The sequence below is a fragment of the Accipiter gentilis genome, chromosome 13 (assembly GCF_929443795.1).
Source record: "Accipiter gentilis chromosome 13, bAccGen1.1, whole genome shotgun sequence".
Classification (NCBI taxonomy): Eukaryota; Metazoa; Chordata; class Aves; order Accipitriformes; family Accipitridae; genus Astur; species Astur gentilis.
Window position 1 is genome coordinate 33,819,390 of NC_064892.1, and position 27,991 is coordinate 33,847,380.

Here is a 27,991-nt window from a genome sequence, read left to right on the forward strand (position 1 = left end):
ATTCCCCTTGATCTTTCACAGAAATAGCAAACACGTACAGCTTAGCATGTTATTTATTCTCAATACCTAGAGTCATGCAGTCATTTCTCCGTTGGATCCAGCCATGTCTGGGTGTGGTATGTGTTGAAACCTCCTACTTCATGACTTCTTGACATAAATGGGATAATATTCAGCCTTGGCTCCATAAAGTAATGTGGAAGGCATTTGGCAGCGTTCCTAAATTCTTGCTGTTTAAACATGAGGACGCAGATCACTTCTGCATACCAGCATTGATTTATAGCTGAAGGCCATGAGGAATCCTTCCATTTAGACTAAACAGGCGATGCAGGAGAGAGTTTCTGCATTCCCAGTTAGAGGTTTGAGCCCAGTCACCCCCACACAGGGAAGGAAGCCACTAACCTGTCAAATACAGTGGTTAAACATTGTTTAAAACATTCACTACTTCTTTCCTGGAAGGTACACTCTGCATTTCTCTGTGGTGAGAGTTTCAAATTATGTTGGGTAACTTCACAAAGCCTTGGGTTTTATTTTAATGCCTCCCAATTTTTCTTCCAATTCAAAGAATGCAACCTTACTGTGTCTTGAGACAGCAGGTGCATATTCACAATGGGAAAGACTCTGCAACAGAAAAAACATGTTGTAGGCACTGCTCTCCCCCAAGAACACCTGAACCCAATTTATTTTTAACAGGCCTATGGCATCCTACTTCCCCTCAACAGCAGGCACACTATAGCACTGTCACTGTGTAATTGGAAGCTTTATGGTTACGCTGTGTCAGCAGTGGCACTAAGTTCCTGGAGAAGTGGATTTAAACTTCTGGGAGAAATCTTCCAGCACCTCCATTAGCTTCTCCTCATCCTCCGGTGGACTGTGGGTGCTTGCCAGGGGTAAGTGTGTAGGGACTGGTTGCCTGTCTGGAAGACAAAAATAGATTTAAAAAAAATTAAAAAATCCTTATGGGTACATTTAACCACCTCTTCTAGCACAGAGGAGATTTTTCTGCTTGGCTTTATACTGCCCAAACATACGTCATGGTCTTGAAGCCAGGAAACTTACCTTCTAGGTATCTGTAAACAATTTTAGTTAAGTGTATCTTCCAAACCTGAAATTAAGCTAATTTCACTTGTATTCTGGAACTAGAGTCATTGTCCTTTAGCACAATATGACTTAGACTGGGGAACAAGACCTCATTTGTAGCTGAGGACAGTATAGCTAAAAGAAGGCCTTACTCTGGGGTTACACCTGCTCACTGTCTCTACTGCAACTCCTGTAGACAAAGACCAATAACTTTGGTGTTGCAGGCACAGGTTGCTTTTGCAGCATGAGATAGGGTTTTTCCTTGGCTTCTGGATAATGTTTCTAGTGCTACACAAATTCCCCAGCTGGGACTGTGTAGTTTGGATTATTTTCAATCTTAAAATGCTTACTTTCATCCTTACAAATAACAGTTAAATTCTAAATGCTAAAGAACTTAAGCTAATTGCTTAGTCATCTTCAGTAACATTTATCCAACATAAAGATGTCTGACCAACTTTGCTCAATTTGATGCTTTGCTTGGTTTTCCAAATCTCATATGCCTCGCTCACTCTGTGTAAATACAGCTCTATTGCCATCCATTCTAAGGGATTTTTTTTCCCCAAAAAACACGGTATCTAGAGCCTGGGAACCTTGTGACAATGCTCTCAGATGTATGTGAAACAAACATCAAAGCACTGGCGCAGCACTGCTAGTTTATTTAGTAAGTCCTTCCGCAGTAGCCAGCTGAGACTAAAAGAAGAAGCTGTTGCAACACTGGGCAGCAGATTCCTCTGGAAACCTATCAGGCTGCCATCGGGCTTCCCAGGGGAGCAGAGATGTTTGCTCTCTTAAAAGCAAATGTAAATGGCTGCACACACCTCATAACCTCTGCTCATGGAAAACTGAGGAGAGAGAAACATGCAGAGGAACATTCCCTTCTCCATCACTGAATATGAACTGCTTCTGACCTAACTGTACTGCTTCCAGTAGCCTGTGCTAAAGTTTGGGAACTATGTGTGAAAGCCAAGTTCATCACGGAGAAGATGCTTCTAGTCTTTGGAAAGCAGGATTCTGTCAAACATTTTTTATTTATTTTGGCAGACGCAGAGAATTCTGGTTGTCCAAGTCAGGTTCTCACTTCCCTTTTTTTTTTTTTCCTCAGGAAAAAAAAAATGCTGGCTTTGGTTTGCACTCAAAGGGAACAGAATAAAAGAGAACAGAAGAAATGGAGGGAAGGTGTGACTGATGCAGGTAATGGCCGTCAAGGACCAGAAGGTCTGTGGTGAAGTGCTCCTGCACACAAACCCCTTTACTGAAAGGGCCTGAAGAGGGCCCATACTAAGCTGTGGCTTCCAAAGGGCAGCAGGAGAGAAATAACTGATTTCATCACTATTTGATAAGCACAGGACACAGATGCAGGACTTCTCTTGCAGCCTTAAGAACAGTGCCAAGACCAAAGCTCTCAAAAGTCAACAGCTATAGCTAAAGAGCCAAGGCATGTGCCCTGTTTACTAATGCTGGGGGTAGACAGAGGCCAAAGGCAAGAGCCAGGTGGAATTATGATCTAGAGAAAGAACTAGACAGAAGCATGATAACTAGAAAGGTGACAGGAGCACGAAAAAGGCAAAGCCTACTTCTACAAAGATGACTGACCAGCTGGCATGTGGGGTTTCTGCATGTGCCACATGGTGACATGAAAAAGGTCTAGTTAAGTATCTGTCAACCAACCCTGTGTGACTGTCTGAGAGGGGACAGAAGGGACAAACTCAACCCAGCTCAGGAAAAGTCTGAACTCCCTGTGTGCTCCACCTAGAAATTCAGTGAATCGGGATTTGAGTGCCACATCCAACAAAAGTACTGGGCTTCTGTAAGCAATTATCCTGAGCTTTGCCTTTCTCCTTCTGGACTGACCTGCATCACCATTAACACATCTATGCTTCCACCTGCTCCTACTAAGATGCCTGTCATTCATCTGGGAGAAAAGAAGGGCTCTGCCCTATTTTTCCATTCCCTATGCTCACAGTGCCAAAAATGACTCTGCACTCAAGTCTCTGCCAGCATTAGAGAAAGGGGGAATTGGCAGTTTTAACTAGCATGGAGCAGTAGGAAGAAGAGCCTGTCAAAGCAAAGCCAACCCCTGGTGCTCTGTGAGAAGGATGCTAGTTTTCCAGCATCATAAAAGATGCTGTTTGACTGCTGTGATTCACCTTCCCTTGGCACAGTCCTGCATACAGCCATTTTCATTAAAAAACCCCCCACCTCTCCCTAAAGAAATGCTTTGAAGTCTCTATCAGCTACTTTAGAGGACAAAAGCAGAAACATAACTTAACACAGTCGTTCTCTGGTTGCACAATTCTCACCTGAACCTTTAGTCTGGGAACAATTTTGAGTAATACTTTATCCTTTGAACAACAATTGCCTGGTGGAGCCTTCATCCCCTTCCAGGCCAGATGGGGATCCTACAGTTCAGGCAGCTTAGGGATCTCCACTGCTGTGCAATGTAAGACACTGCTGCCTTACCTTGGAAGAACAAGCCACTCGGTAACTTTATTGCTTGAGATGATACTGCCAACCATACAACAGTATCAGCTCCCTGGGCCTCTGTGCGCAGGGTATTCTTCATCTTCTGATAGAAATCTGGCATTGACGATCTCACAGCTAGAAAGAATAACAATGGAATGGTGATCTGCCATGCGAGGTTTTTTGATTAAAAAAAACACAAAAAAACCCCAGCTTAAAATTGCCATTGTGAGTGTAGAAGGAAGAGAAGGCATCTCAGAGTTTATGAAGGAGAACGGGTATTTCCCCATAGCTAAGAGTACAATGTCTTCTGCTGGAATAGTGCTAAACTGCCAGATCATCCACCAGTTGTTTGTTTGGGTCAAATTACAGGACCAAAACTAGTAGGAGCTGAGAACAGGATCAGCAAGAGGCTCCTGAGCCAATTCCATTCTAAACTGCAAAGAAGCCAAGACATGGGGGAAAATACCAAAACCCAGGGGTTTTAGCTCTTATTTTCTCACCAGTTTTAAGAAACCAGTTGCAGCATTGTATTTAAAAACTGTATGGTGAACAGTACCTAAACCAACTATGTAATAATTCATGTTCAAACTCTGGTTTCTTTTTATTTTGTTGAACAGGTGATGACTGAAGGCCCATCCCCTGCAGCTGTTTATTTTTGGGGGTAGGAGAGTCCTTGAACTTTAAGGTGGGGTAACTTTATGGTTCATTAGGTTAAAATCCACAAAGAATGTACAGAAATAAATGTATTTTAAAGAAAAAGAAATACTAGGATATTTAGTTGGAAGGGGCATTTTTCAAGCATAAAGTAGACTGGGTAAATGCTTCTGTCATCAGAAGCAAATTTGGGAAACTGCATCCCTAGAAAAGACCTAGAAATCAGACTGCTAGCCTGCATCCCAAGCTTGGGTGTTAGGGGCTGGTAACATATTGTAGAACACAACATGCATACTAGATAACTGATGCTGGCCCGCCTGCCGAGACACAGTCACTGAAGAACAGCTGCAGCTCAGACAAAGGGCTGTCTGGCCAAACACGCTGCTTCTCAACAGCAGTAAATGTTTAGAGGAAGAGCAGAGGAACAGGGCTTGCACAATGCTGCGTGCTCGCTCTTTCCTATATGCCCTCACAAATTCCCAATGTCTACACGTTGGTACTTACAGAGGCAGAAGCTCTACCTGTGGGTTTAACAGCCCCACTACAAATGTAACTTAAAGGTTAGCTTAAAGCACTGTGGCTCTGCTGTGCATTTGCGTGGGGCTGGAACCATTCATTGCCCATTATTATTCCCTAGACATACACAGATAGCAGACACTGTGCAGAACAGAGCTACTGGGGGGCATAAAACTGCTTCAAGCACCAGTGTGGAGCCAAGAAATCACTGCACCTGTTGGAGAAATCTACCAGAAAGTTTCATTTCTCTTAGGTTTTAGACTAATCCTGAAAAGAAAAAATATAGTCAGTGTCAAGCAGATGTTACCTGGAGTGTCTGCCCAGCCAGGGTGCATCACAGAGAAATGAATGTTTCTGTGAGCTTTTGCCCACTGTTCTGTCAAGACAACTTGCTGCCTCTAGGATAGAGCAAAAAGAGCCAGACTAGCATCAAGTTAGTTCCCAGAGAGATAAACTACATCAAATGTGCTGTAAATACCAAGGCGTGCATAGCAGAAATATACCCTTGCTCATCCTGATTGGATTTATTGGATAATTTTGTCAGAGACCACCATGGTCATTGCAATCCATACCCTGGCCACAAGCTTACTTTTAAAGTGGTTACACTGCTTTTACTGACCATGTCTACTTGCTGCAGACTGTAGGTAAGAACTAAGCAGGCAGAAAGGGTTTGTCAGCTAAAGACAGTTCTCCCCCTTGAGACTTGTATCAAATCAAATGGAAGTCTACCCATGCTCTCCGTTCAAGATGGTATGCACGCATCATACTTCTGAAGATTATTGCTTGTGCACCTCTGTATGGGTTGGATGCAATGGGAAAGCAACAGCTTTTTGCAAAGCAGATGGTATAAGCCGCCTAACAAACAAGTGCTGGGCTTTGTTTTCAAAACCATTGACTGTACCTTGTTCTGTGCATACACCATAGTTCCATCAAATGTCCCATTTCCCGACTGCAAGTCAGATATGTTTAATTTTTGAACTAGCATGCCCCCAGAAGAGACAGTTATCTGTAATCAAATGAATGAAAAGCAAATGAACAAAAAGCAAATGAATGAAAAGCAAAACCAGGAACTCCCCACAATCGCACTCATGCATGTAATGGGGTCTTCAGGCCATATTTGGAAATCCCTAGGGAGCAGGATCCCTCTCCATACTCTTTGCACTACGCTTGTGCTCATGTTTGGAGCATACCTGGAGATGAGGTGGAAGAAACAGAATTTTTTTTAGAAAGTGATTTTCATTCAAAGTGGTGTTGACTGCTTCAGGGAACTTTGTGCTTCTTCCTTTTGAGAAGTAATTGGGAGAAAGAAAATAGCAAAATAGCACTATTTGTTGTTTATATGTTGAGCAATTATAGAAGCTAACTAGAAAACAAGAGACTGTATAAAACTTGGGAAATTTCATTTTAAAAAAAATATGTACCTGCTGTCCTATTTTACAGCAAGATCTGTAAGGTTCTTCTAAGCCTATACTCCTGTTATAGGTATTTTGCACTATGCTGCAGGAGATAACATGCCCCAAGGAAAGTAAAAGGGGAGGCTTCCAAAAGAAGTGTTTTACTCTGATTTCCAACAAAGGGTTGAGAGTAGCAGGCAGGAGCTTTGCCTTGGAGAAGGAGGTGGTTGTTAGCAAAATCCAAGAGGGTTCTAGAGATGCTTATAGCATTACAACTAATCCTGCATTGCTAGCATAATCAAAGAAATGCTGTCACAAAGCAGAAGGTAAGAGTAGTAAAACACTTTTCAGCAGTATCACAGACTCACCACTCTGGCATCAGCTTCTTTTTCCAGGAGGGGCAGCAGGGCAGTTGTCAGAATATATGTACCTAAAAGACAGACAGGCACCAACATTAACTCATCTTTTTAAAAAAGCTTTCTTCTCTCCCCACCCTCTGTAACAACCCAAAGTCTCTTTATTTCTGAAACTTGATCTGAATTTAATGACGACTTTTTTTTTTCTGCTTTACCTACAATATGCCAACTCAACTTGTAGTGGTCCACGTTGCTGCACGCTTATCAAAAGGCACGTCAGTTATTTTATAGACTTTTATGTTTATTGTATCTGTAGAGCAAACTGCTAACTACATTCAGCCATGACTCTGAAGGCAAAATGGCTCAGGTATGGATTTCCTTGGGGTTAAGGTGATGCCAGCGAAGAAACAGGGAATGCGTTTCCCCTCCATGTGTGGCATAGATACGTGTATCTATGCCAGGTCACAATCAAGAGAAGGAAACTGTGCTTCACACTTGTGTTTCTTAGGCCCTTGCATCTGCACTTAAGACTCATCCATTTTTGCCTTCTCACTATGAAATCACTCAGAGTACACTGACACTTTTGATTTGTGTTGCACACAAAAACCACCTCTTAAATCCCCAGCATGACTATTACAGAAGATAAGGAATCCTTGGGGGGAAAAGTATTAATGTTGTGTGCCCAAGGCCGAGCTAAATAAAATTACTTGGGAAACTTAACTCTGTCCTTCCCCACTTTAATCATGTTCATTTAGCGTAGGTTTGTACACACCACACAAATATATTCCATTACAGCTGTTACCATGACCAGCAGAGTTTGTTATTCAAAACATTGTTCAACTGCTAGTGTATTTGATTCAGACACACCTAGTGGTATTTCATCCACTCAAGTGCAACACAGGGATTTTTGGTTTTTTTTTTTTTATCTCAGAGATATTTTTAATTGTTTTCCCTTTAAACTGTATTTTAAAAAAATCTGTTTAATTCAAAATTAATCTAGCCCCATTTAGTCTAGTGTTTCTGCACCAAGTATAATACTTACCTCTCATCTCTTCACAAATGGCTCTAGTTCAACAATTCTGTGTCAGCAATAAATGTATTTTTTTCCATGAGCTACTGAGGCTATGTTTTTCAGTAGACATGAAGACTTCAGCATGTGTCTTTATAACCTCTCTTCCGCAGAGGCAATGAGATCACCCAGTTAAAATACAGTGTGTTTATAAATACGCTACCAAAAATCAAACGTGTCACATGCTTGGTGAACAAACTGTTCAGTTCCCCTGTCAGTCACAGCACTCTTCATTTTCTCTATATAATCAGAGGGACATCCATATGCACACAATATATTTAAAACCCTGGCAAATCAAAGCAAACGCACAGCAGATGAGTAAATGCAGCCTGTCTTCAGCAGAAAATGCAAGCAAAGGCAGTTGCCAGTGAATAACGAAAGCCTGTTCGTCTCCCCTGGTAGTGCCGGGGAGACTGAACAATGACATCATTAGGACAAGAACCACCGCTGATTGTCATGGGAGACTGCTGCGATGTAAAAAATAAATAAATAGAAAATCACTTCAGTACAAGCCGATAGCCTGGATTAAATTTTGATTTGCTATGGATTCTCCAAATGCAAAGTAACATCATGTCTTGGTTAAATAAGCTGCATCTCCAAAAGGCAGAGCTGCAATGCACCAGCTATGACGATGCTTGATTTTACTGTCCTGCAGATTAATTTACACTTTTAAGGGGCTTCATGTTGATTTGTTAATTCTAAAGGGATGCAAAGATGAATGCATTAACATTGCCTCATTAACAACTGAGTTTTGTTTTCCAGCTGGATGATAGGAATGTTCAATGCCAAAAATCCTGCTTATAGCAACTACAGCTTGTCAGAAGTTTATGTGCTTATTTAAAACCACAAACTAACTGCAAAGCCAGCGTCTCCTCTCTTCCTCAAGTTTATTAAGAATTCAGTAAATCCCACAGAGCCAGAGCATTCCATCTTTTTGCCCCACAAAACCACTTGCTCATTTGCTTTGAGACAGAGAGCAAAAAGACCAGTTTTGATCCCAGCTTCCTATGGTAAGCACTAGTATCTCAAAACACACACAGACGCGACACATCAGGCATTAAGACTGAAGCGTTTCTCCCATTACTAAATATTTCGCCAACTATTGTCACTGTTTTAAGTGTTCAAACACAAACTCCTTAGTACTTTAACAAATATACTTGGATATTATACGCTCTTATTTGCATGGGTTGGTCTGTCAGGCAAAACAGCCTGGACAAGAAATTTAGTACAATAATAGTGGAATAGACATACCTTATTAATAAGGTATGTTATTGGCTGGAATGCATCATCATCAATTGAAACCTCCACATTTTTATTCACGTAAAAGCTGGCACATAGTTTGATAGTTATGTTCAAACTAATAGGAAGAATTCTCAGTACAGTCAGGGTAGAGACCTGGCATGGCCACGTACCTCACGGCATGTATTTTGCCAAGCACAGCTGTATTGCAGCATTCAGTAATACAGAAATGAATTTCTAAGTAAAAGGGGAAGCTGCAAACAAATGTGTTGCCTGCCACAGTCCTCATAAAAACATGAATTGCATTAACAGTATAAAAGCAAAAAAGGAAAGTTTTCTTACTTTCAGTAAAACAAAACAATTGCAAGGAAAACCAAAACTGATTTCTTAGAAGAAACTACGTTCCCTTCTCCCCCCACTTAAGGAAATCAAGAAAACATCCAAATTGTATATCCTTTTGCTAATAATTGATTATTGATACCAATGTACTGGATAGCTGGCTTTCCAAAATGAACACTTCAGCATTCTAGTATTTTTCCTTGACACAAAAATAATTTTTGTCTGTTAAAGGAGGAACCTCCTCCCACAGACCTTAGTTAAAAACAGTAAAGCATATCAAATGTGATTAATACTTAATTATCACTGCATTCAAACTGTACAGATTTTTCTGAGGTTTCTTTTTTTTTAATTGTTTAAGACCAAGAGATAACACAAAGGTGCATGGAGGGATAGGCAATGATCAACAGTGATGTGCCTTGCACTGAAAGCATTAAGCACTGGGTATCTTGGTGATCCTGCCCCTCCTCTGAGAGGACCTTCAGGATTCTGCGAGAAAGAAAGGACGACCTTTTTTCCCCAGAAAACAAGAGCTGTCACTACTCCTGGGGGGTTCTGGAGAAAGCGAGTCCTTGTCTCAAGCAGATACTCTGTAAATGGAGTTGCTCAGCCTTGAGGCCACCACAGTTCCCAGTGCCTGCACCCCAGCAGTTGCATCCACAACAGAGGAGAAACAGAGAGCCCTCTGGTACACATGGCAACTGGGAGCAGGATGTTCCTGTCTGAACAGTTCTCCTGGACTACGGCTCATTTCTTGCACAGGTCCGAGTGCCTGTGGAAAAAGGCAGGCTACTTTGAGTTACTCACACAGCGGAAACTCGACCAGCAGCCTCTCTCACACGCATCTCTGACCCAGCAGGCAGGGAACTACGAGTACACCTACAAGGCAGTGCTAGACATACAGCTGGACTACCTGTATTTGTGACTGTGTGAGAGGCCAGACTCATACATCACCTTCTCCTGCCCCTGGAAGGTGTACTGTCTATATGGCCTGAAAGCTTGACTCCCACTAGGGTAACTGGGCAAAAAGAAAAAATAAATTGCAGTGAAATGGTATACAACACTTCCCCTTGAAAAGGGGTATTTGCTGTGCCATAAAGGAGTCAAGCAAGATGAATTTGGGAGCTCGTTCAGAAACAGCAGGAACACAGAAGGGGGTGAGTAACCATCCAGTCTATCACCCCCATGTACAGGATTTCATCTTGCCCTCACTGAACTCTGCTGAGGTGAAGAGTTGACTAGAGAAACCTATTGGACAAGCTTCAGCCCTGCTCTGTGTAATGAGGTTTGACACAGTACTTGCTGGCCATGTTTTCTCCAGTTAAAGAGGCTCCTGGGATTGATGCACAGTTTCTTTTAAAGATAAACATCCTCTCAACATTTGCTTTTCTTTGGAAAAATGCCTGTAAGTTTTATGTCTTGAAGCTGGGCTCACATAATAGGAAATAATGTATAATACAGTGTAATTAAAACTTTCCTATAGGGATACAGCAACTCCACCATTCCACACCATTCAACCAACTCTATCATAGCAGATTAGACACTGCAGGTTGTCAGTCTGTGCATTACACATGGTAATTCCAGTAAAACCAACGAGCATGGCACTTAATGAGAACACACTTTGTTCATACACGCTTCCTCCCAAGTGCTGATCACATTAATGTTTAAGTTTCATGTTTACTTGCTCAAAAAAAAAATTTGAATCGCCATACATTCCATTGTGGTCCATTTTGTAATTGCTCCACTGGCTCCGAGATCTTCTCAATTTAGTCGAGTAATGTGATATTGTGCTCTAATTAACAACTCCCATTTTTAACTCCATACAATGAACTCCTCTGTCAACCTGTATGAGCAGTAATTCAGTGGTTTCATAACCACAGAGTGAAACTTTAATGATGCAAATGTAGAAAGTAAAGAGCTGTTATGGAGATAAAGATTCAATTTGTACACTAAGTTGTTTAAAAAAAGACCAAAACCCTACAAAAATGAGCCTGTCTGCTTCATAAACTCCTAAATAAAAATCACACTACCTTTCACATGGCCTGAAGCAGAAGCTGAGGGAACTGTATGGAAAACATTATTGTTGGGTCTTGCACAGAACACTATTGCATGATCTTGCAACAGTTAGCTCACTGTGGATCTCACCATCTCTACCACAGCATAACCAAAATGAAAGCTATCCCCGTGCAAGCGCCAGAAGTCTACAGTATACGAGACACTGGTCTTTCCCACAGAAGGCTACAATCTTTCTGTACTAGAACATGAAACTAAGCAGTACACAGGAGAGTCCTAACAGAAAATGTAAAGAAGCACTATGAAGGCAGATTTCCAGAATGCTAGTGGTGTTACTCAGCTTTAGCCTGCTAAAACCTGGAAGACTCCTTAGGATTCATACATTTCAGACTTGGAAGTCAACGGGGTATCACATATAATATTGGTACATGAACACATACTCCTATCTGCTTTACAGATTTACAGTGACCCCAAAACCTGTACTTTAAAATTGATTTATAAAGAAAATTATGGTTTTAGCAGAAGTAATATTGTAAAGCCACTACCTGTTTATAACATCAAATTAATTGATGATGCAATTATTGCAGACGCAAGTGTCTTAGTGGACTCTAGAATAGTTTTTGCTTGATGTTCTATCTGGCAATTAGTGGTAAATTGTTGGTGAGGTTTTCAATCTGCTAACATTCAGGGTATTATTAGGAACAGTGTTATTTCAGCTGTGAAAAAAGTGGGAACAAAAAAGAAAAAGGTTCATTCATCTGGTAGGGGAAAAAAAAAAATCAGTGATATTGGCTTGCTTTTCTTATGTCCAAGTCTTAAAACCAAACAAAACCCCTGACATTCTTCCTTGACCTGGTTATCTTTTCAAGTCTTCAATTTATGCAGTTCCAAGTAAGAGACATCCCCGAGTCTGTTTCCCAAGTACAAGATCAGGAATGAAGATTTTAGTGTGCTGTCTCTGAGGGCCAATTCCAGCCTTCAGCAACAACTGAGAGTGTAGGGGAAGAGCTCATGAACATGAAAGACAAAACAAAGGTTTACATTTCCCTTGAATTACAAAGCTCAGCTCGATGAGGGTTCCTCTGTGTCCTGAGAACATAGGCTTTAGTATAGCTAGTTGATATGCAATTACATTCAACCTTATCTTTTCACATAGCACCTCTCATCCGTGAGTTTCAAAGCTCTTTAGAAAGAAAATTGGTATCATGGTCTGATCAGGCACTGACCTTACAGCAGACTGACAGCTGGTACCCAAGTTGCCCGACTTTGAGTAGTTCAGAACACAGTCCACCAGGCAGTGCTGGCTTGTATGAAACACCAGTTAGATACAGTTTATGTGTAGGAAAGACTGACAAATATCCATATAGGTAGGCAATTTTCCATAGATAGGCTGTACTGCTACTGTGGTAGAAAAGCATCTTATTTCCTCTGGCCCTACTCCTTCTTGCACAGAGAGTAAACATATATGGCTATATTATTAAAACATGAGAGCACGTTACACTGAAGAAAATATGCATACTGGGAGCATCATTTATTTATCTCTAAGTGTGTTTTAGCATCCCCTTGGCTGGTAAGTAGCAATAAAAATGTAACATATATGCCATTTTTCCATGTCAAGCAAGATGTGTTGAGTAAAAGTAAAGTGAGGCAGGCTATAAAATAGAGGAATGAGGATTGTTTCAGCTAAATGACTAGTGCTTCAAAAAGAACATGCTGCTGTTGCCTCTGCTTGCCTACCAATGCTGACAGTTTTTTCCAAAATGACTGAATACTGCCAGTTTGAATAGTCTTGTTGAGAGTTTTACTAAAACAAGTAAAACAAAATAAAATAAACAAATAAATAAAGTGTTGACTCAGCAGTCTGCAAGACTCTTCAGAACAAATGATTGCTTGTCACTGCCCAGCTCCTGGATACAACTCTAAGTACAAGGCCAGCCCACAGGAGGAAACACAAGGGCAACAACACACAAACTAAAGGATATACAAATAAAATCTGCCCATCAGTATCAGCAGCTCCCCAGAAAATCTGCCCACATTACCCCAAGCCAGTCACTCAACTTCATAGTGAAGGTGTGATTCAATCAGCCATGTGCAGTTTCAGACACATGTCCGGCCAGTGCTCCCACATTACAGTCTAAGCGCTCCACAGCTATTCTGCTCTCTACACCCTCACTGAACTCCAGCAATCAGAGCAACAATTCTTGGGGGTGTAGCAGGAAAAAAAGGTAAGGTATTTCATGTGACAGCAACAACAGGTCCACAAGCCACACAGCCTTTGTGCCTGAGCCCCATTTTAAGGATGCTAGGCACCAGCACAGATACGGCTGCCAGTGCCTGCTCAAAGCAGTTTACAGTTTGAACTTGAATATTAGACAAACCATACAAAGCCTGACTTTTTAACCTGCATTTTGCATTTTCATGACCTTCACCCACCTGTATATTCTAACAACATCAGAGAGGACTCTGTACCTCCTATTTCAGTGAGGCGTCCTCAATTAGCCAGTCAGTGGTGTTCCATATTAAGGGAAGTTTACTTTCTATTCTAACCAGTATTATTTTTGTGCATATTCATCTGGTCTACCAGAGGACTTGAGCATTCATTTTTGTCCCATGTACAGATCAGGATATAAACTATGTTTCACAAGTCAGATGATCAATTAGAACTGAACTCTAACATCCATTATGCTTGAAAACAGACTAACAAGTCAGCCAAGAGCAAAATATCCCAGCCTGGATTTAAAAGCTCCACAGCATTTTAGACACCTAAATGATCAATTTTACAGCTTATATGAATGTTAATCAGATATCAGATACAGAATTCAAAGACTCTTCCCTGCCTTTAAAGCATGTTATAGTTCAAATTCTTGCATTCTTAGATAGTTACAACCTACACACTCCTTACTAGACCAGAGCTAAGATCCACAGTAGAAACAAACAGTGAAAGAAAGATGGAAGGAACACCCTGCATGTGAAGATCTGAAAAAAAACATTAATATTATTCTATCTTATTTCTGCAGAAACCAGGCAGTCATGAGTTATTGTTTCCATGCTGCTGATGAGGGGGACAACTGCAGATTTTCAAAACAGGGGCCCTGAGCCCACGTCATCCTTCAGGCTTTAGCTTTTCTGGGGAAAGTTTGTTCTCTCGGACCACATCCCAGTTTACAGCCAGCCTATATACCAGCCATATCTAATTTAGCCAAGTTTTTCTCTAGGAACCTGTAACCACAGATAGTTACTGATACAGAAATAACTTCTCCAAAGAAAAGCATGCCCAAAGGTACCTAGTGCTTAGGGAAATGACTTAACACAGCATCTACTCTGACAGGCATTTCTGCATACAGCTTTCTCCTACTATGACTCCAGCAGATATGATTTATTACTTCATCTCTGACTTTGAGAAAAAACCCAACCCTGCACTGTTGATGGCATTTGGTCCTTCATGTGTGTCTGACCTGCAAGCACAGAAGCTTTCTCTTGCACACACAGCCTCTTCCAGCTCAGCCAAGACCCACTCTGTTCTAAAAGCTTCAAAATTTAATCCTTATTGTTGCCTAGAGAGAACCTGTCTGAGCAAACAACCCAGTCTTTGTCTGAACTCTGCAGAAGTTGGACAACAGTAGATGACCTACCCGTTTTACATTATCTACTCAAATGTGCAATCATCTCCTTGATCTTCTTATACAGTCATGCAGCAAGTGATACATAAATGAATAAAGGAGATCTATATGTAACATTCATAAAAGACAATACAAGTATTTTCCTAGTTTACTACAATCGTAATTCAGCTTCCTCTATGCAGCTGTATATCTCTAGTGAGGCTGATTTACAGCTGGGAAAAGCAGAACTTGCTGCTTCTACTTGTGTAATAAAATCTAATTCAAGTGAAGCACTAGTACAGTTCCTCAGCAATTAATTTTCTCGATGTTTAGAACTAAACCAAAACATGCTTTCATGTTCAGACTGTTGTACTTGTTTCATTCTGCTTCTCTCTGGAAGAGCTGCACCTTTGCACATTGCTGGATTTTTTGCTTGAAAGACCACAAGAGGGTTAAACTAATTTAAGGTGAATAAATTTCTCAAGGTACAGGTTCTTGTACTTCTGCAGTGAGGGGAAATTTGATGGCAAAATAAAATTAATTTTGAATTTTGACCATGAGAAACAGAGGAATGTTAGCAGAAAATTAATTTGAAGGAAATGAATCTGTGCCTTTATACTTGAGTTGTCAGTTTAATGTAGTCAGACTTGCAGAAAAAACAAGCTATATGCACCATTATCAGCTAAGCACAAGACATTTATACCCAAAATGTTAGTTTTCAGAAGTAAATAGGAGTTAAGGAAGCAACACAGGAAAAAGGCTAAGAATAAAACTGAACAATGGTTTCCAGGCTATATTAGTTCTATAAATGCCCGACCTTTATAGCCTAAGCTTCCCCCTTCCTCATCCCAGATATTGATGAACAGGAGGAAAACATAGAAACAAAGCACCACAGCTCCTCCTTAATGTGTCACTTCTGACTATATTAAAGACAGTCACTTGAGAAAGCCACCTACCCTACACAGAAGCAGAGGGGAAAAGAGACCATCAGGACCGTTGGTTGATGCAAGCACCACATCTCTTTGCAAGAAGTGTAGCTTTCAGTCCTAGAGATACCAGTGACGGCAGATAGCTCTTCTCTCTGCTGGCTGGCTGTTCACATCTTTTCCATGGCTTTTATAGGGGAACCTTCCACTTTGCTCAGTCTGCCCTGCTCATCCACATATCCCCTTTCCTCCTTTACTTGCTTCCCTTAATTTGTCCCTTGTACACCTCTACCACACAGTTCATGGGATATGCCCCTTATATATGGAGAGCCTAAGACTTACCCAGCACTGCTCAATCACTTGACTAGATGTTGCATCTGTTTGAGAGTGTCCAGGGCACTATATAAGGCACAGTCTTCCTACACAGTGCCTCTGTCACGTCAAACAGAGCTGTTCAAGCCTACTGAAACATTTAAATGTCTCTTTAAATATCTGAACATGCTCCAAGCTCTATCCAAGCCACAGGAGCACATGTATTACAAAGAGAGTATAATTAGCAGGATGGATTGGAACAAAATTTCCTAGCAAATTTCAGAATCAATTTAATTAAATCTTATCTGCATTTGTCTGCTGCTGCTATAATAAATAAAGGCACTGATATGAGAACTGAAAAATGGAGAAGTTAAAAAATGACACTCCAAACAAGGTGTAATATTTCTTCTTTTCCTTTCCTGCTTCTTCCCTGGCATAGCAATGGTACAATCCTCTTTGAGCAGGAATACAGACCTCATGAACCCAGCTGTGAAAACACACTGCTGTAACCAAAATATGTATATTTCAGAACTAAGCCTCAGTACTCACCCAAAGTGTTTGTTGCAAAGTTTTTTTCAAGTCCATCTTCAGTTAATTCTCTGTTATTCACCATACATCCTGCATTGTTGATCTGCAAGACAACTCCCGTAAACAAAAACAATCTACACAAATATCTACAAACAAAACCACACATACAAGCAGTCCATGTTAGTTTGCTGTTTTCCAACACTGCAACAGAAAGCTACAAACTGTTTCAATAAACCATGCTATTCCAAGTCACACTACTCTGTTGCTGCCAATAAAGGTTTTTCACAAAATAAAGGATCTTCAGACAACTGGCTGACCACAGATGTATTCCACTAAGAGGTAACAGTCCTCTTAGTGCCTTACTCCATGTTTTTAAAAACTCTTTTCTCACAGAAAGTAATATGCAAATTGTAAAGCAGATATTAGAACACAAATATGCAGTGTAGTTTGTTAGTCTCATCTGAGAGACCACACTGACTCCACATCATCCATGCTATGTGATGATGTATTCTCCATTAGGTGAAAATTCATGATGGGAAGCTGTGCAACATGCAGAAGAATGGCCCGCAGGAACTCCCACCCTCAGGAAATTAAAAGAATTGGCTCCAAACTTGGCAGATTAGCCAGGTCAGCAGGTTGCTGCATCCTAGTTAGCCCTGAGAAGAGCAGAGCTAACCAGCAGAGGTGCTTCATACTTTGTGCAGGACTGCCAGGCAGAGAGAAAAGCTGGGGTCCCTGCAACAAGGGCACAAATACCCCACCTGACTCTCACATTGCTAAAACAGTGCTCCACGACACAGCATGGATGCATTGTAAGGTAAAACCTCATGAACAGTCAGAAGCTTGCAAGCAGCTAGCATATTCGCAGACGTGCTTCTTTCTCTGCCTTACTTTCCAGGGGAAGCTCAAGCTTTTCTCTCCCACCTCAAAGAGATCTGCCTCTACATACCTTCCTGCTCATTCGCTGCCACTCCTCAAAAGCCGTTTTCCCATTTCTGTCAGAATTTCCTCATCTATTAAGTACCAAAACAACTGCTCCAGGTGCCTCAGTTTTACTACAGCCCCCAGAGCAAATTTTCACTGCTAAATAAAGGAGAAAGTGTACTGAGCCCCTTACCAGCCATGACGCTTAACTGTTTGCTCTCTCCCTGGCTCTGTTTTAGACTGCTCTAACTAGACTTTCTATAAAAGTTTAATCTTTAAGAAGGACAAAGTTATTAGTAATGAAAGTCAAACAAAAAAGCATGGTAAGAACCTCAAAAGATGCAGCTAAAAAATTCCTGCTTTTCTCTTTTTTTTTTGTAGCATGTCTCTGTATGTGAACTGAGAACAGACAAGAGCAAACAGACTATTGAGACTACTGCAGAAACATTTAGAGAAAAATCAAGAAGGGAATTGTGGGCCAAACTGTGAAATCTACACTACCTGTTGGACAAACTCATAGGCTACGCATTCCAAAGGCAGACATATGATTTAAGTATGCAAACTTACCAAAACATTTAATTTATGTTCATTTTTGAATTTTTCAGCAAACTTCCAGATTTCCTTGGGATTAGATATATCCACAACATGCAAGAAGATATTCTAAAGGGAAAAAAAGTTACAATCAACAGGGACAGTGAAGAGACCTTGTATGAAAAAATATTATCTCCAGAACACAATTAAAACACTTAAGTTAACATGCTCAACTGGGAAATCTAATTCTAGTCCTGAAAACATGTTTAGTCACTTGATTCAGTTGCTTCTGAGCCATAGCTTTTTAATGCCAAATTTATTGAGAGGCCTACTTGGATAAATACACGTGACAGACAGTCAGGCATAGCAGAGAACTAGAAAAATATTGCAAAGCTTGCAAAAATTCTGTTTAAACAATTCATACACCAGCTTCCTCTTTAGCTGAAAGGATCTTTCCAAAGCAATGCTCAAGGTCACAACATTTGAGAATAATTTAGGTTGGAAGGGACCTCTGGAGGCCGCTTGGTCCCACCACCATCTCAAGGCAGGTAACTGAGATCAGGTTCTCCAGGGAAGTTTTATTTCCAAAGATGGCGATTCACCAGCCTCTCTGAGCCCCCTGCTCCAGTGTTTGACCACCCTCATGGTGAAAAAAAATTTCCTACTATCTAGCCAGAATCTTTCCCTGTTACAGTCTGTCTGCTGCCTCTTGTCCTTTCACTGAAGGCCTCCAAGAGAAGCATGGCACTGCCTTCCCTACATCCTCCCGTCACGTGGCTGTAGACCACAGTAGCACCCATCTCAGCCTTCTCAACACAGCAAAAACAGCCATCTTGGCCTCTCCTTGCACATCACACATCCCATCTCCCTAATCACCTTGGCAGCCCTCCACTGGACTCACCCCAGGACATTGGTGACTTCTTTGTCCTGGGGAGCCCAAAGCTGGGCACAGGACTCCTACTGTGGTCTCACAAAGGCTTAATAGAGAGGAAGATGCACTTCCCTCAGCCTGCTGACTAGTGTTCACACAGCCTGGGGTATGGCTGGCCTCCCTTGCCCCAGGGCACACTGCTCACTCAGGGACAACTTGTCACCCCAGGTCCTTTTCTGCAAAGCTGCTTTCCAGCCAGCTAGTCCCAGTATGTACTGCTCCATGGGCTTATTCCATCCCAGGGCAGGATACACAATCTGTGCGTGGTGAACTTCATGAGATTCACGTCAGCCCATTTCCTCACCTGTTAAATCCCTCTGAAGAGTGGCCCTGCTCACCCTCCCTCCCTGTTTGAGATCATCTGCAATCTGACAACTATCACACTTCGCTCCATCCTCCAAGTTGTTAAGAGAGACATTAAATAGTTTTTGCCCCCGTATTGACTCATGGGGGATGCCACTTAAAAATTGTTAACAGATCATCTTTGTACTGTTGATTGCTACTTTGAGCCAAATGTTCCAGACAGTTTTCCACCCAGCTTGTCATCCACCAGTTCAAACCACATCTCTCTAAACTGGCTACAAGGATACCATGGCAGACCACGTAAAAAGCCTTGTCAAAGTTAAGGAAAATGGCAAGCACTGCTCTCCTCATGCCCATAGGCAGAGTCATCTTGCCAAAGGCAGCAACTGGGACGGTCAGGCCAGGTTTGTCCTTGATAAACCCATGCTGTTTTTTCTCAATCGCCTTCCTGCCTTTCATGGCTTCCATGAAGATTTGCTCCATAGTTTTCCTGGGGAGCAAGGTGAGGCCGACCAGCCTATAGTTCCCCAGATCCTGCTTGCCTTTCTTGAAGATGAGTGGTTTGCCTTTTTCCAGTTAACAGGAAGCACCTCCTGCTTTGAGGTTTCCCTTGAAGATCAACTAGCTTTGTCAAGGCTTTTTGCTCTCCACGTCTGTCTCCCATGGGATCCTGCCAACCAGGTCCATAAAAGAGACAAAATCTGCTTTCCCAAAACCAAAGACTGTAATTCTACTACTCATCCTTCTTGCCTGTCTCAATCTTAAATTCCACAATCTCATGGCCAACTCCACCAAGGCAGCTATTCAAGGCTGCTAGTTATAGCAGGTCCAACAGAGATCACCCCTAGCTGGCTTGTCCAACACTCATATCAAAAAATTGTCCTCGATGCTCTCCAGAAATCCCCTGGATTGTTTATGCCCTGCTGTGTTGACAGCAGGTAGCAGGATTGCTCAAGTGCTCCATGAGTACCAGAACCTGTGATCATGGGGCTTCCCTAGCCCTCTAAAAAAAGGCTCCATCTACTTACTCTACTTTATCAGGCAGTCTGTAGCAGACACCCACCATGATGCCATCCACATTGATCTGACCTCTGTGCTTTACCCATAAGCTCTCAACTGGCTCATTACCCATTTCAGAGCAAAGCTCCATGCATTCAAGCCACTCCTTTGCATAGAGCACAACTCCTCCTCATCATCTTCCCAGCTTGCTTTTCCAAAAGGGCTTGTATACATCCATTCCAGCACTCTAGTCATGCCAAACATGTCTCTCTAATCCCAGTGAGATCACAGCTCTGCAACCATGCATAGATTCCTGTGTTTCTTATGCTATCTGTGTTCATGTACAGGCATCTGAGATGGGCTCCCAGTTATGTTTCTTTCACCTGAAAACTGTGAGAGCCTCCTCCATTTTGCTGTCCCCATGACACATACTCACTGTCCCCATGACGCCACTAGTCTTCTGGGTTTGGTCACTATCCCCCAATGAAACCAGTTTAAAGTCCTCCTCACTAGCTTAGAAAACCTGCTGACAAAGATACTCTTGCTCCACTTTGCCATTCCTGCTTAGCAATGCTCATTTCTCAGAGAAGGTCAAAAAAGTCATAAAGGCCAAAGACAAAGCAACTAAGCCTGAAGTGACACCAGCTGCACATTCAGGTGTTGACCTGCAGGGTGCCTATGCTCCTATCCAAGCCTTTCCCTCTCACTGGAAGGATTTAGGAGAGCACTACTTGGGTCCCCATGCCCTTCAGCCTCTGTAAGCACTCTTGATGAACTCAAGGTCACCCCTCACCATGTCATGAGTGCCCATGTGGTTGGGCAACAAGAGGTACTAGTCCAAGGTCCAGACAAGCCTCAGCAGACACTCCACAATACCCTAGATCTGAGTCCCCAGCAAGTGACAAACCTCTCAAGACATCAAGCCAAGACTGCAGGTGGGTTCCTCCATCCCCCACAGGGGGGAGCCCCCAACCATTATCACCCACCACTCCCTCCCAGTGCCAACAACAGTTCAGGCTCACCTGTCTGTAACACCTCCCCTGACAGAGCTTGTTCTTCCTCATCTGTTATCATGGCACTACACCTATCTTATAAATGCACATCTGCAGGCAGAGAACAAGCCTGCCTTCTGTGGCCAGCAGTCACAAGCTTCCATTCCTTCCCATCTTAGGAGTCTCCATCCACCACTTATTCAAGCATAGCTTCCAGCTGTCCCTCCTTCCAAGCAATGTGGGGTTTGTGCTCTTCTACTCTCTGCAAAGACCCTGTCAGTCTCCTCTTTCTGTTCCCTGCAGTTATGCTCATCTCTTGCTGTTGCTTTGCCTGGCAGCCCAGCACCTTGACCACAACAGAACCCAACAGATGAGGCCACCATCACGCTCTGCCCCAGGCTGAGGGAAAAGTACCAGTCACTCCCTGCAGCCCGACATCTACCACATCATTCCTCTGGAGCTCTGTCTGGGCCAGCCTCCCACATGCAAGGCGCAGTCGCTCCAACCAGGACAGGAGAGCATGCTTTCAGGTGCATCACTGTGCCCACTCCGGCCGTCTCAGTGTTGGGTGCCTTCTGCACCCCCTTCCACGCTAACTGCTGTATTAACTGCTAAGTCCTTGTTAGCCACCCCATGTCACAACGGTCTTGTAATGTTTTAAAATACTATGGCCAGGAATGTGGATGCAATAGAATAAAAAAAAGGAAAAGCCTAACATAGAGCAAAGTTATAATTTTCTAAACCACTAAAGCTAGAAATATTCTTCTCTCCAAAACATCAAAAACCTTTTACTGTTTGTTACAAGCAATTCTTTTGCTTTTTGCAGATCTGTGTTCTACCTAGTACAAGCACAGTGGCATTTATCAGGATACAAAAGGCATGTCAACTCCTAGTCTTCTCCTAGACAGCACTTAGTCTCAAAGACGCACCACAGATAGTCTTACGACGTATCTCACAAAAAGGCAGTTTTAAAGTAATTATGCAGAGGATGTGTTCTCATGCAAAACACCAAATAATCAAAGGGGCTCCTCTCTTTCCAAGTTATTTCTTTAAATACCTACCATACAAGCAAATGAGATAAGTGAAAAACCTGAGAAAATTATAAAGCATTATTCCCTGCCTATAATTCTCCTTCCCTGAAGATAAAAGACACATGACTTTCTCTCTAGCCATTGGATTTCAGCTCCTTAGTTGAGTTCAGTCAGAATTTTCTTATCATAATGTTAATATCTGACCAAAAACTTGACACTGCTCTACTGTTTCTAACTGGATGGATACCTCTCTAAAAGCTTTTTACTTTTAAAGCTACTACCATTATTTGCTGGTACGGCAGAGCTGAAGTTTTTTGGGCAGATGTTCAATATTACAAGTGATTTCAGAGACTGAAGAATATCTAAATCAACACTTATCTGCTGAAGACTGTCACATTGGCTCAGAAAAAGGACCCACAGGCCTGTTCCCTAAAAAAAGTCCTCGATGGTAGCAAAGCCATTAAAGTGAGACCTAATATCTGTGACTAGATCTACTTTAATAGATTAGGAGAACTTCCCAATTCCCAGTTCTAGGTGCAGGTGTCTGCCAAACAATAACTCCATTTCAGCACTGAACTCCGGCATGTGTTGTTGTGGAAGATGGAAAAAAAAAATCTTTGGCATACACTACAACAGGATCTCCATCCAGATGATCAGGAAGAGCAAGTTAAGTCTGGATACAGCTTGTCAAGTTGCAGATAAAGCATTTTATTATCTCTCTGGATTGCTTCTGAATGAGTACTTATAAAGAAGGATGTTCTTGTGGACTCCTTATTAAAATGACTCTTCCCCGTGCAGTCACATGTCCCACAGGGCCTCTTGTACAGCTCATCTAACACTTCACTGAATGCTGCTTTCCATACAAGAGCCCTGATCCCAGGGTCACGAACAAGCTCTGCAGTGCCCTCATGCTCTTTCATGACTAGAGAAACTACAGGTTTGCAGCCTACCAAGAAGTGGGAATGCAGTAATTGTGTTACTTTTAGAGGAAGAACATTATTTGCCTCAAGTTTTGTTTCACCAAGTGACAGAAAACAGAACATGAAGGAACCTTCAGAGGTCAAACTCACCCCTCTTCCCAGGCTGTCTGGCTGCAGTTAGAAAAGGAGGCAACACAGATAATCACCAGTCTTACTATAGTCATGGGATTACACAGTTAAAGACAGCTGGAAAGTATTTGTTTCTACAGAAGGACTGATCCAATTCACCTCCATTAAAGAACTGAAGTGTAATGCTGGTTGGTTTCAGCTCCCTAGTGTGACACAAAGAGCAGAAATCTAGTCAATGTCGTAACTCTAACCATAAAAAGTCTTCAGAATTTTTTATCCACATTAAATACTATTACTAGAATCAAAATACTGCATTCAAGAGCCAAGTTAGTACTTAAAATGAAGACAGCTCTCCATCCAAGTGTTGTGCATTAGCCACAGTAGGCAGTTAAGCCCCATACAAACACTTGCTCACTCCCCTCCCGGTGGGACAGGGGAGAGAATCAGAATGGCGAAACAGACTAAACTTGTGGGTTAAGACAGTTTAATAAGTGAAGCAGAGCTGCATGTGCAAACAAAGCCAAATAAGGAATTCATACACTACTTCTGATTGTCAGGCAGGTGTTTAGCAATCACCAGGAAAGCAGGGCTTCATCATATGCAACAGTGATTTAGAAAGCCAAGCACCATAACTGCAAATGTCCCCCCTTCCCCCAGCTTTTATTGCTGAGCACAACATCATATGGTACAGAATATCCCTTTGGTCAGCAGGGGTTCAGCTGTCCCAGGCTGTCCCCTCCCAAGTTCTTGTTCTTGTGCACCCCCAGCCTGCTTGCTGGTAGGGCAGCGTGAGAACCAGAAGAGGCCTTGCTGCTGTGCGAGCACTGTTTAGCAATAACTAAAACACGGGTTGTCAACACTGTTTTGGTCACAAATCCAAGACATAGCACCATAGGAGCTGCTATAAAGAAAAATAACTCTATCCCAGCCAAAACTAGTACACCAAAACTAGTACACCAAGATAGAAAGCCAATGACTGCACTTTTCAATAAGCACACCCTCCTGAATAATTAGCAAAAGCAACAGTGAGAGCTACAGAGGTATACTGCAGAGTGCTATATGCAGAAGCAAAAAGAGCATGTAACAGAAGAGAGGAGGTGAGAAAGATATTGTACGAAAAGGAGATGGAAAAGTATGTAGAGCATGGAACTAGGGCCACACACAGGACTTCACAGAGCCGCCAACCTTAGCAAATCCAGAGCACGTTATTCAGACACATAAATGCTGTAAATGATGTAAACTCATAAACATTGTTGCAAGAGTATTGCAGTGCATTAACTTTTAAAAGCCTCAGCCACATAGTTAGGAATAGTAAGTAGGCCATCACAAAACATATCAACAACAAATATATAAGTAAAACAGCATGCTGCTGGTGATGCTAATAATCATAGAAAATATCACCTAGTGAAATTACATCAGTTCAAACCATATGAATGATAAACTACTAGATGTTTCCATGTCTGTATGAAAATACTACTAAGAACAGCAAAATGACAAAACATAGCATCTCCAGGCTTATGAGGTCTTTAATATTAACAATCTTTCTAAAAGTAAACAAAAGACTGAAAAACAGCTCACCTGATTGCCCGTTTCTGTCACTATTTCTCCTTTGGCGACCTCAGCCCGTTCCTTATTTCGGCAAAGCAGATGAACCGTGCCACCTGGTGGATTTCGACAAGAAACACTTTTGATAATTACTAACTGTTTGGGGGAGGCATCTGCAAAGAGGGAGGGCCAGGAAGTGATGTGCAATTTGCGGTTCTTGTTTGGGGTTAGTTTTTTGATAAAATCCAAATGAAACAAAAAACCTTTTGTGATTGCATTCCAGCTTGTGGGAAATCTATAGCCTGCTAGTAGTAGTGGCCATACTGGTCAGATGGTCACTGAAATACCACAGGAGCATCCCAGCAGGAACAAGCCTCAAGGTTCTTCTTCTGAAATTTTCTAACATGGTCTGATTCCTCCACTGCACTGCCAGAGTTGGCTTGGTTACTTTTACCAAGTGCACAACTGCAGGCAGCAGTGGGAAACTCCTGAATTTTGGATAATCATACAAATGACACTAATCAATGTTTAATACAGTTTCATCTTCAATTTGTTACACATATACCATGCATGGAAGGGACCATGCACAGACAGGCACTGAATAGATACAGATCAGAATGAAAGACAGTCTTTGCCTAAGGGAGAACATATTTCATGAGCAAGAGAAAAGGCTATCAGAAGGGGCAGTGTCCAGTGCTCACTTCTTCAGCCATTCTCATAGTGACTGCAGGCTTCACTGCAAAGGAGGGCTTTAATTACAGATCTCAAGGCAGTTAAGGATGTACATTTACAGATGTTTAAGGAGCTCTTCCCAAAACACAGGGGACAGCACAAGTACTGTGCGGGTACAAATTAAACACATGGAAGTCACTGGCCTTCAAGCTGATCAGGAGCATTGTCATAGTCTACAGTGGAAAACATTCCATGAAAACAGAGGTGGGCTTTAAGGGCTTTGAATATGAACATTTTTCTTGCTGTTAAGGAGAGAGGGAAGCTTTGGTGTGACCCATGAGCTAGGAGAGGGATTTGAATGTACTTTCCATGTTAAGGGTTGAAATTATTTGAACAACACATGGCAATTGTCAGAGTGGTTGGGAGAAGACTGCGTCAAACTGGAACTGCAGTTCACAAGACATGCAGGAAAGCCCAATCTGCAATACTCACGAGACACTGATTCAGAGAAAAGCTGAACTTGGGTAAAGAAATTGTCATCAAGACCGTCATTATTTACAAAGATCTGAAGTGCTTTAAGGTAAAGCCAACGTAGCCTGGTTACTCTTTTCCCCAAGTCCGAAATCCTTCTTTTCTTGTCATGATGTACTTGAAGAGATTCAGCTAGAAGCCGGAGCCCCAAGAGCTGACATTGAGTTTCAGAGCAACACAGGCAAGGTTAGGATCAGGAAGACACCGTTAAGTCATTTTAACTTCATATGCACAGCAACGCCCACGCAAGGTATCACGCAAACAGTCTGAGCCCAAGGTTGTTCTTTGGGCTCCAAATACTAGATATGGTGACCAAATCCTATGCAGATCCAGTCAGTCTGACAGCTTGCAAAACCTGGCAGGAATTTCTATGAGCAAAACAGTCATCAGACAAAGCAATGCTTACGTAAGGCTATTATAATGGCAGTAGTGGGAACCTGAAATCAGTCACATACTGGCACTGATGGGGATCTGTAACCCAAAGGCTCTTCGATACTAATAATTTTGAATTAGTTTAATTTAAATCGAGTCACCACCTTCCTTCATAAGACAGTTACGAAACCTAAGCAGGCAAAGAGAGAGCAAAGAGCCACAAGCTCCTCCCTTTCATTCTACATACCAAAACTCCTATCACTCTTGCACAACAGGAATTATTTTGTCAACTCTGAAAAGGATTAGGTTTATCCTTCAACAGCAGCTAGTTCCAGTTCATACCACCTCCTTGCTTACAGAAAGCAACAGGAAAAAAAAGTTGCATGTAATCAGTTAAAGGGCACAAACTCCAGGTTATTGAGATCAAGCACAGCTACATTGCTTCTTTTACACTCTCCCATCTCAACTTGGTAAAACCAACTGTTTTCTTTCATCGTATGATACATCTGTAGGTTCTCCAAAACAGTTCAAATTCAGCCAGGCTGCTAATTGTACTGAATCAGCCTTAAACAGACCTTGATCCATCACCAACATCCTTAGATACCACTATAACACAGAGTTTTGGTAAAGATGCACTTGAGAAACACTTTGCAGATCCTCTCCACTAATTTTGTTTCATTATTCCAGTTTTCATGGCACTGATTGTGCTTAATCCTCTAACCCACACTACCAGCCCTGTAAAACAACACGCCTGACCCCTCATCCCAGACAGCTGGGTCTTTGTGTTTGCACTGGAAGGCCAAACCTGCTTCCTTCCATCTTCTCCATCACAACCCCTCAGAGCTCCTCATTCCAGCCCACCTCACCTCTCCTCGCTATCTCTTTGGCCGTGGCCTTGCCAATGCCACTGTTTGCACCGGTGACCAGAAAGGATCTTCCAGCCACATTCACCTCCACATCAGCTGGATCGAAGTGCCTGGAAGCAGACTCGTAGCCGCTCCTAAATAAATTAGAGACACCTGTGAGAAACTAGAAGGGGGCACTTCCAAAAAACATATGGGAGGGCACTCTCCCCTCACATCCCGGCATACACTAAACGCCCCCTCCCCCCCAGCCCCCATTACTCTCCGTACTCGTGGGACAGGTCACGCACAGCGCCCGTGGCACTGCCACGAGGGTCGTAGCCCCAACCGACGGCCACAACCCACGCAGCCCGACCCCGGGCGCTCAGGAGGCCGCCCGCCTGCCGCCTCAGGCGGGGCCTGAGAGGACCCGGGGCGGGCCCATGCAGCGCCGCCGGGCCAGCTCTCACAGAGGCGGCGTCGAAATCTGTCCGCTCTGGCGGGGGTGGGGAGGCTGCCATTAAAAATATGTAATAAAAAAAAAAAAAGAAAGAAACCCAACACCTCCAATTGGTTAAACGCCCGCGGAGGCACAGAAACGCCCCCAGCCTGCCCGCGGCGCCCGCCCCGCCGCGCTCCCCGGCGGCGGGCTGCCTGCTTGTACCTGGTGTACTCCCGCAGCCCCTTCACGAACCACACGGCGTTGCGGTACCAGGACATGGTGGTGGTGCCGGCGCCGCCACAGCGCTGCTGGCGCCGCCTCAGCCCTTACATAAGGCGCCCGGCC

General features: G+C 42.7%; 1 protein-coding gene and 1 long non-coding RNA gene across 4 annotated transcripts; one reads left to right on the plus strand and one right to left on the minus strand.

Annotated features, from left to right (window-relative positions):
• Positions 1–35: 35 nt before the first annotated feature.
• Positions 36–27,986, minus strand: DHRS12 (dehydrogenase/reductase 12). Of its 3 annotated transcripts, none has more exons than XM_049816097.1 (11): positions 27,869–27,986; positions 27,229–27,362; positions 24,821–24,903; positions 17,974–18,066; positions 16,504–16,585; positions 6,473–6,534; positions 5,612–5,716; positions 5,018–5,108; positions 3,538–3,675; positions 838–914; positions 36–399 (listed from the first exon to the last, which is right to left on the minus strand). In XM_049816097.1, exons 1-11 carry the CDS (start codon positions 27,922–27,924, stop codon positions 307–309), a joined length of 1,014 nt encoding a protein of 337 aa, XP_049672054.1. In that variant the 5' UTR covers positions 27,925–27,986; the 3' UTR covers positions 36–306. The 3 variants fall into 3 exon arrangements, with proteins under 3 accessions (XP_049672054.1, XP_049672056.1, XP_049672055.1); XM_049816099.1 differs by lacking the exon at positions 27,869–27,986 and adding an exon at positions 27,496–27,605; XM_049816098.1 differs by lacking the exon at positions 27,869–27,986 and adding an exon at positions 23,264–23,445 and having other exon boundaries at positions 27,229–27,281.
• On the plus strand, positions 3,683–14,719 carry LOC126045271 (uncharacterized). Its single transcript, XR_007508048.1, has 3 exons — positions 3,683–4,225; positions 8,292–8,539; positions 9,466–14,719. It is a non-coding gene; the product is annotated as an uncharacterized LOC126045271 (long non-coding RNA).
• Positions 27,987–27,991: the final 5 nt, after the last annotated feature.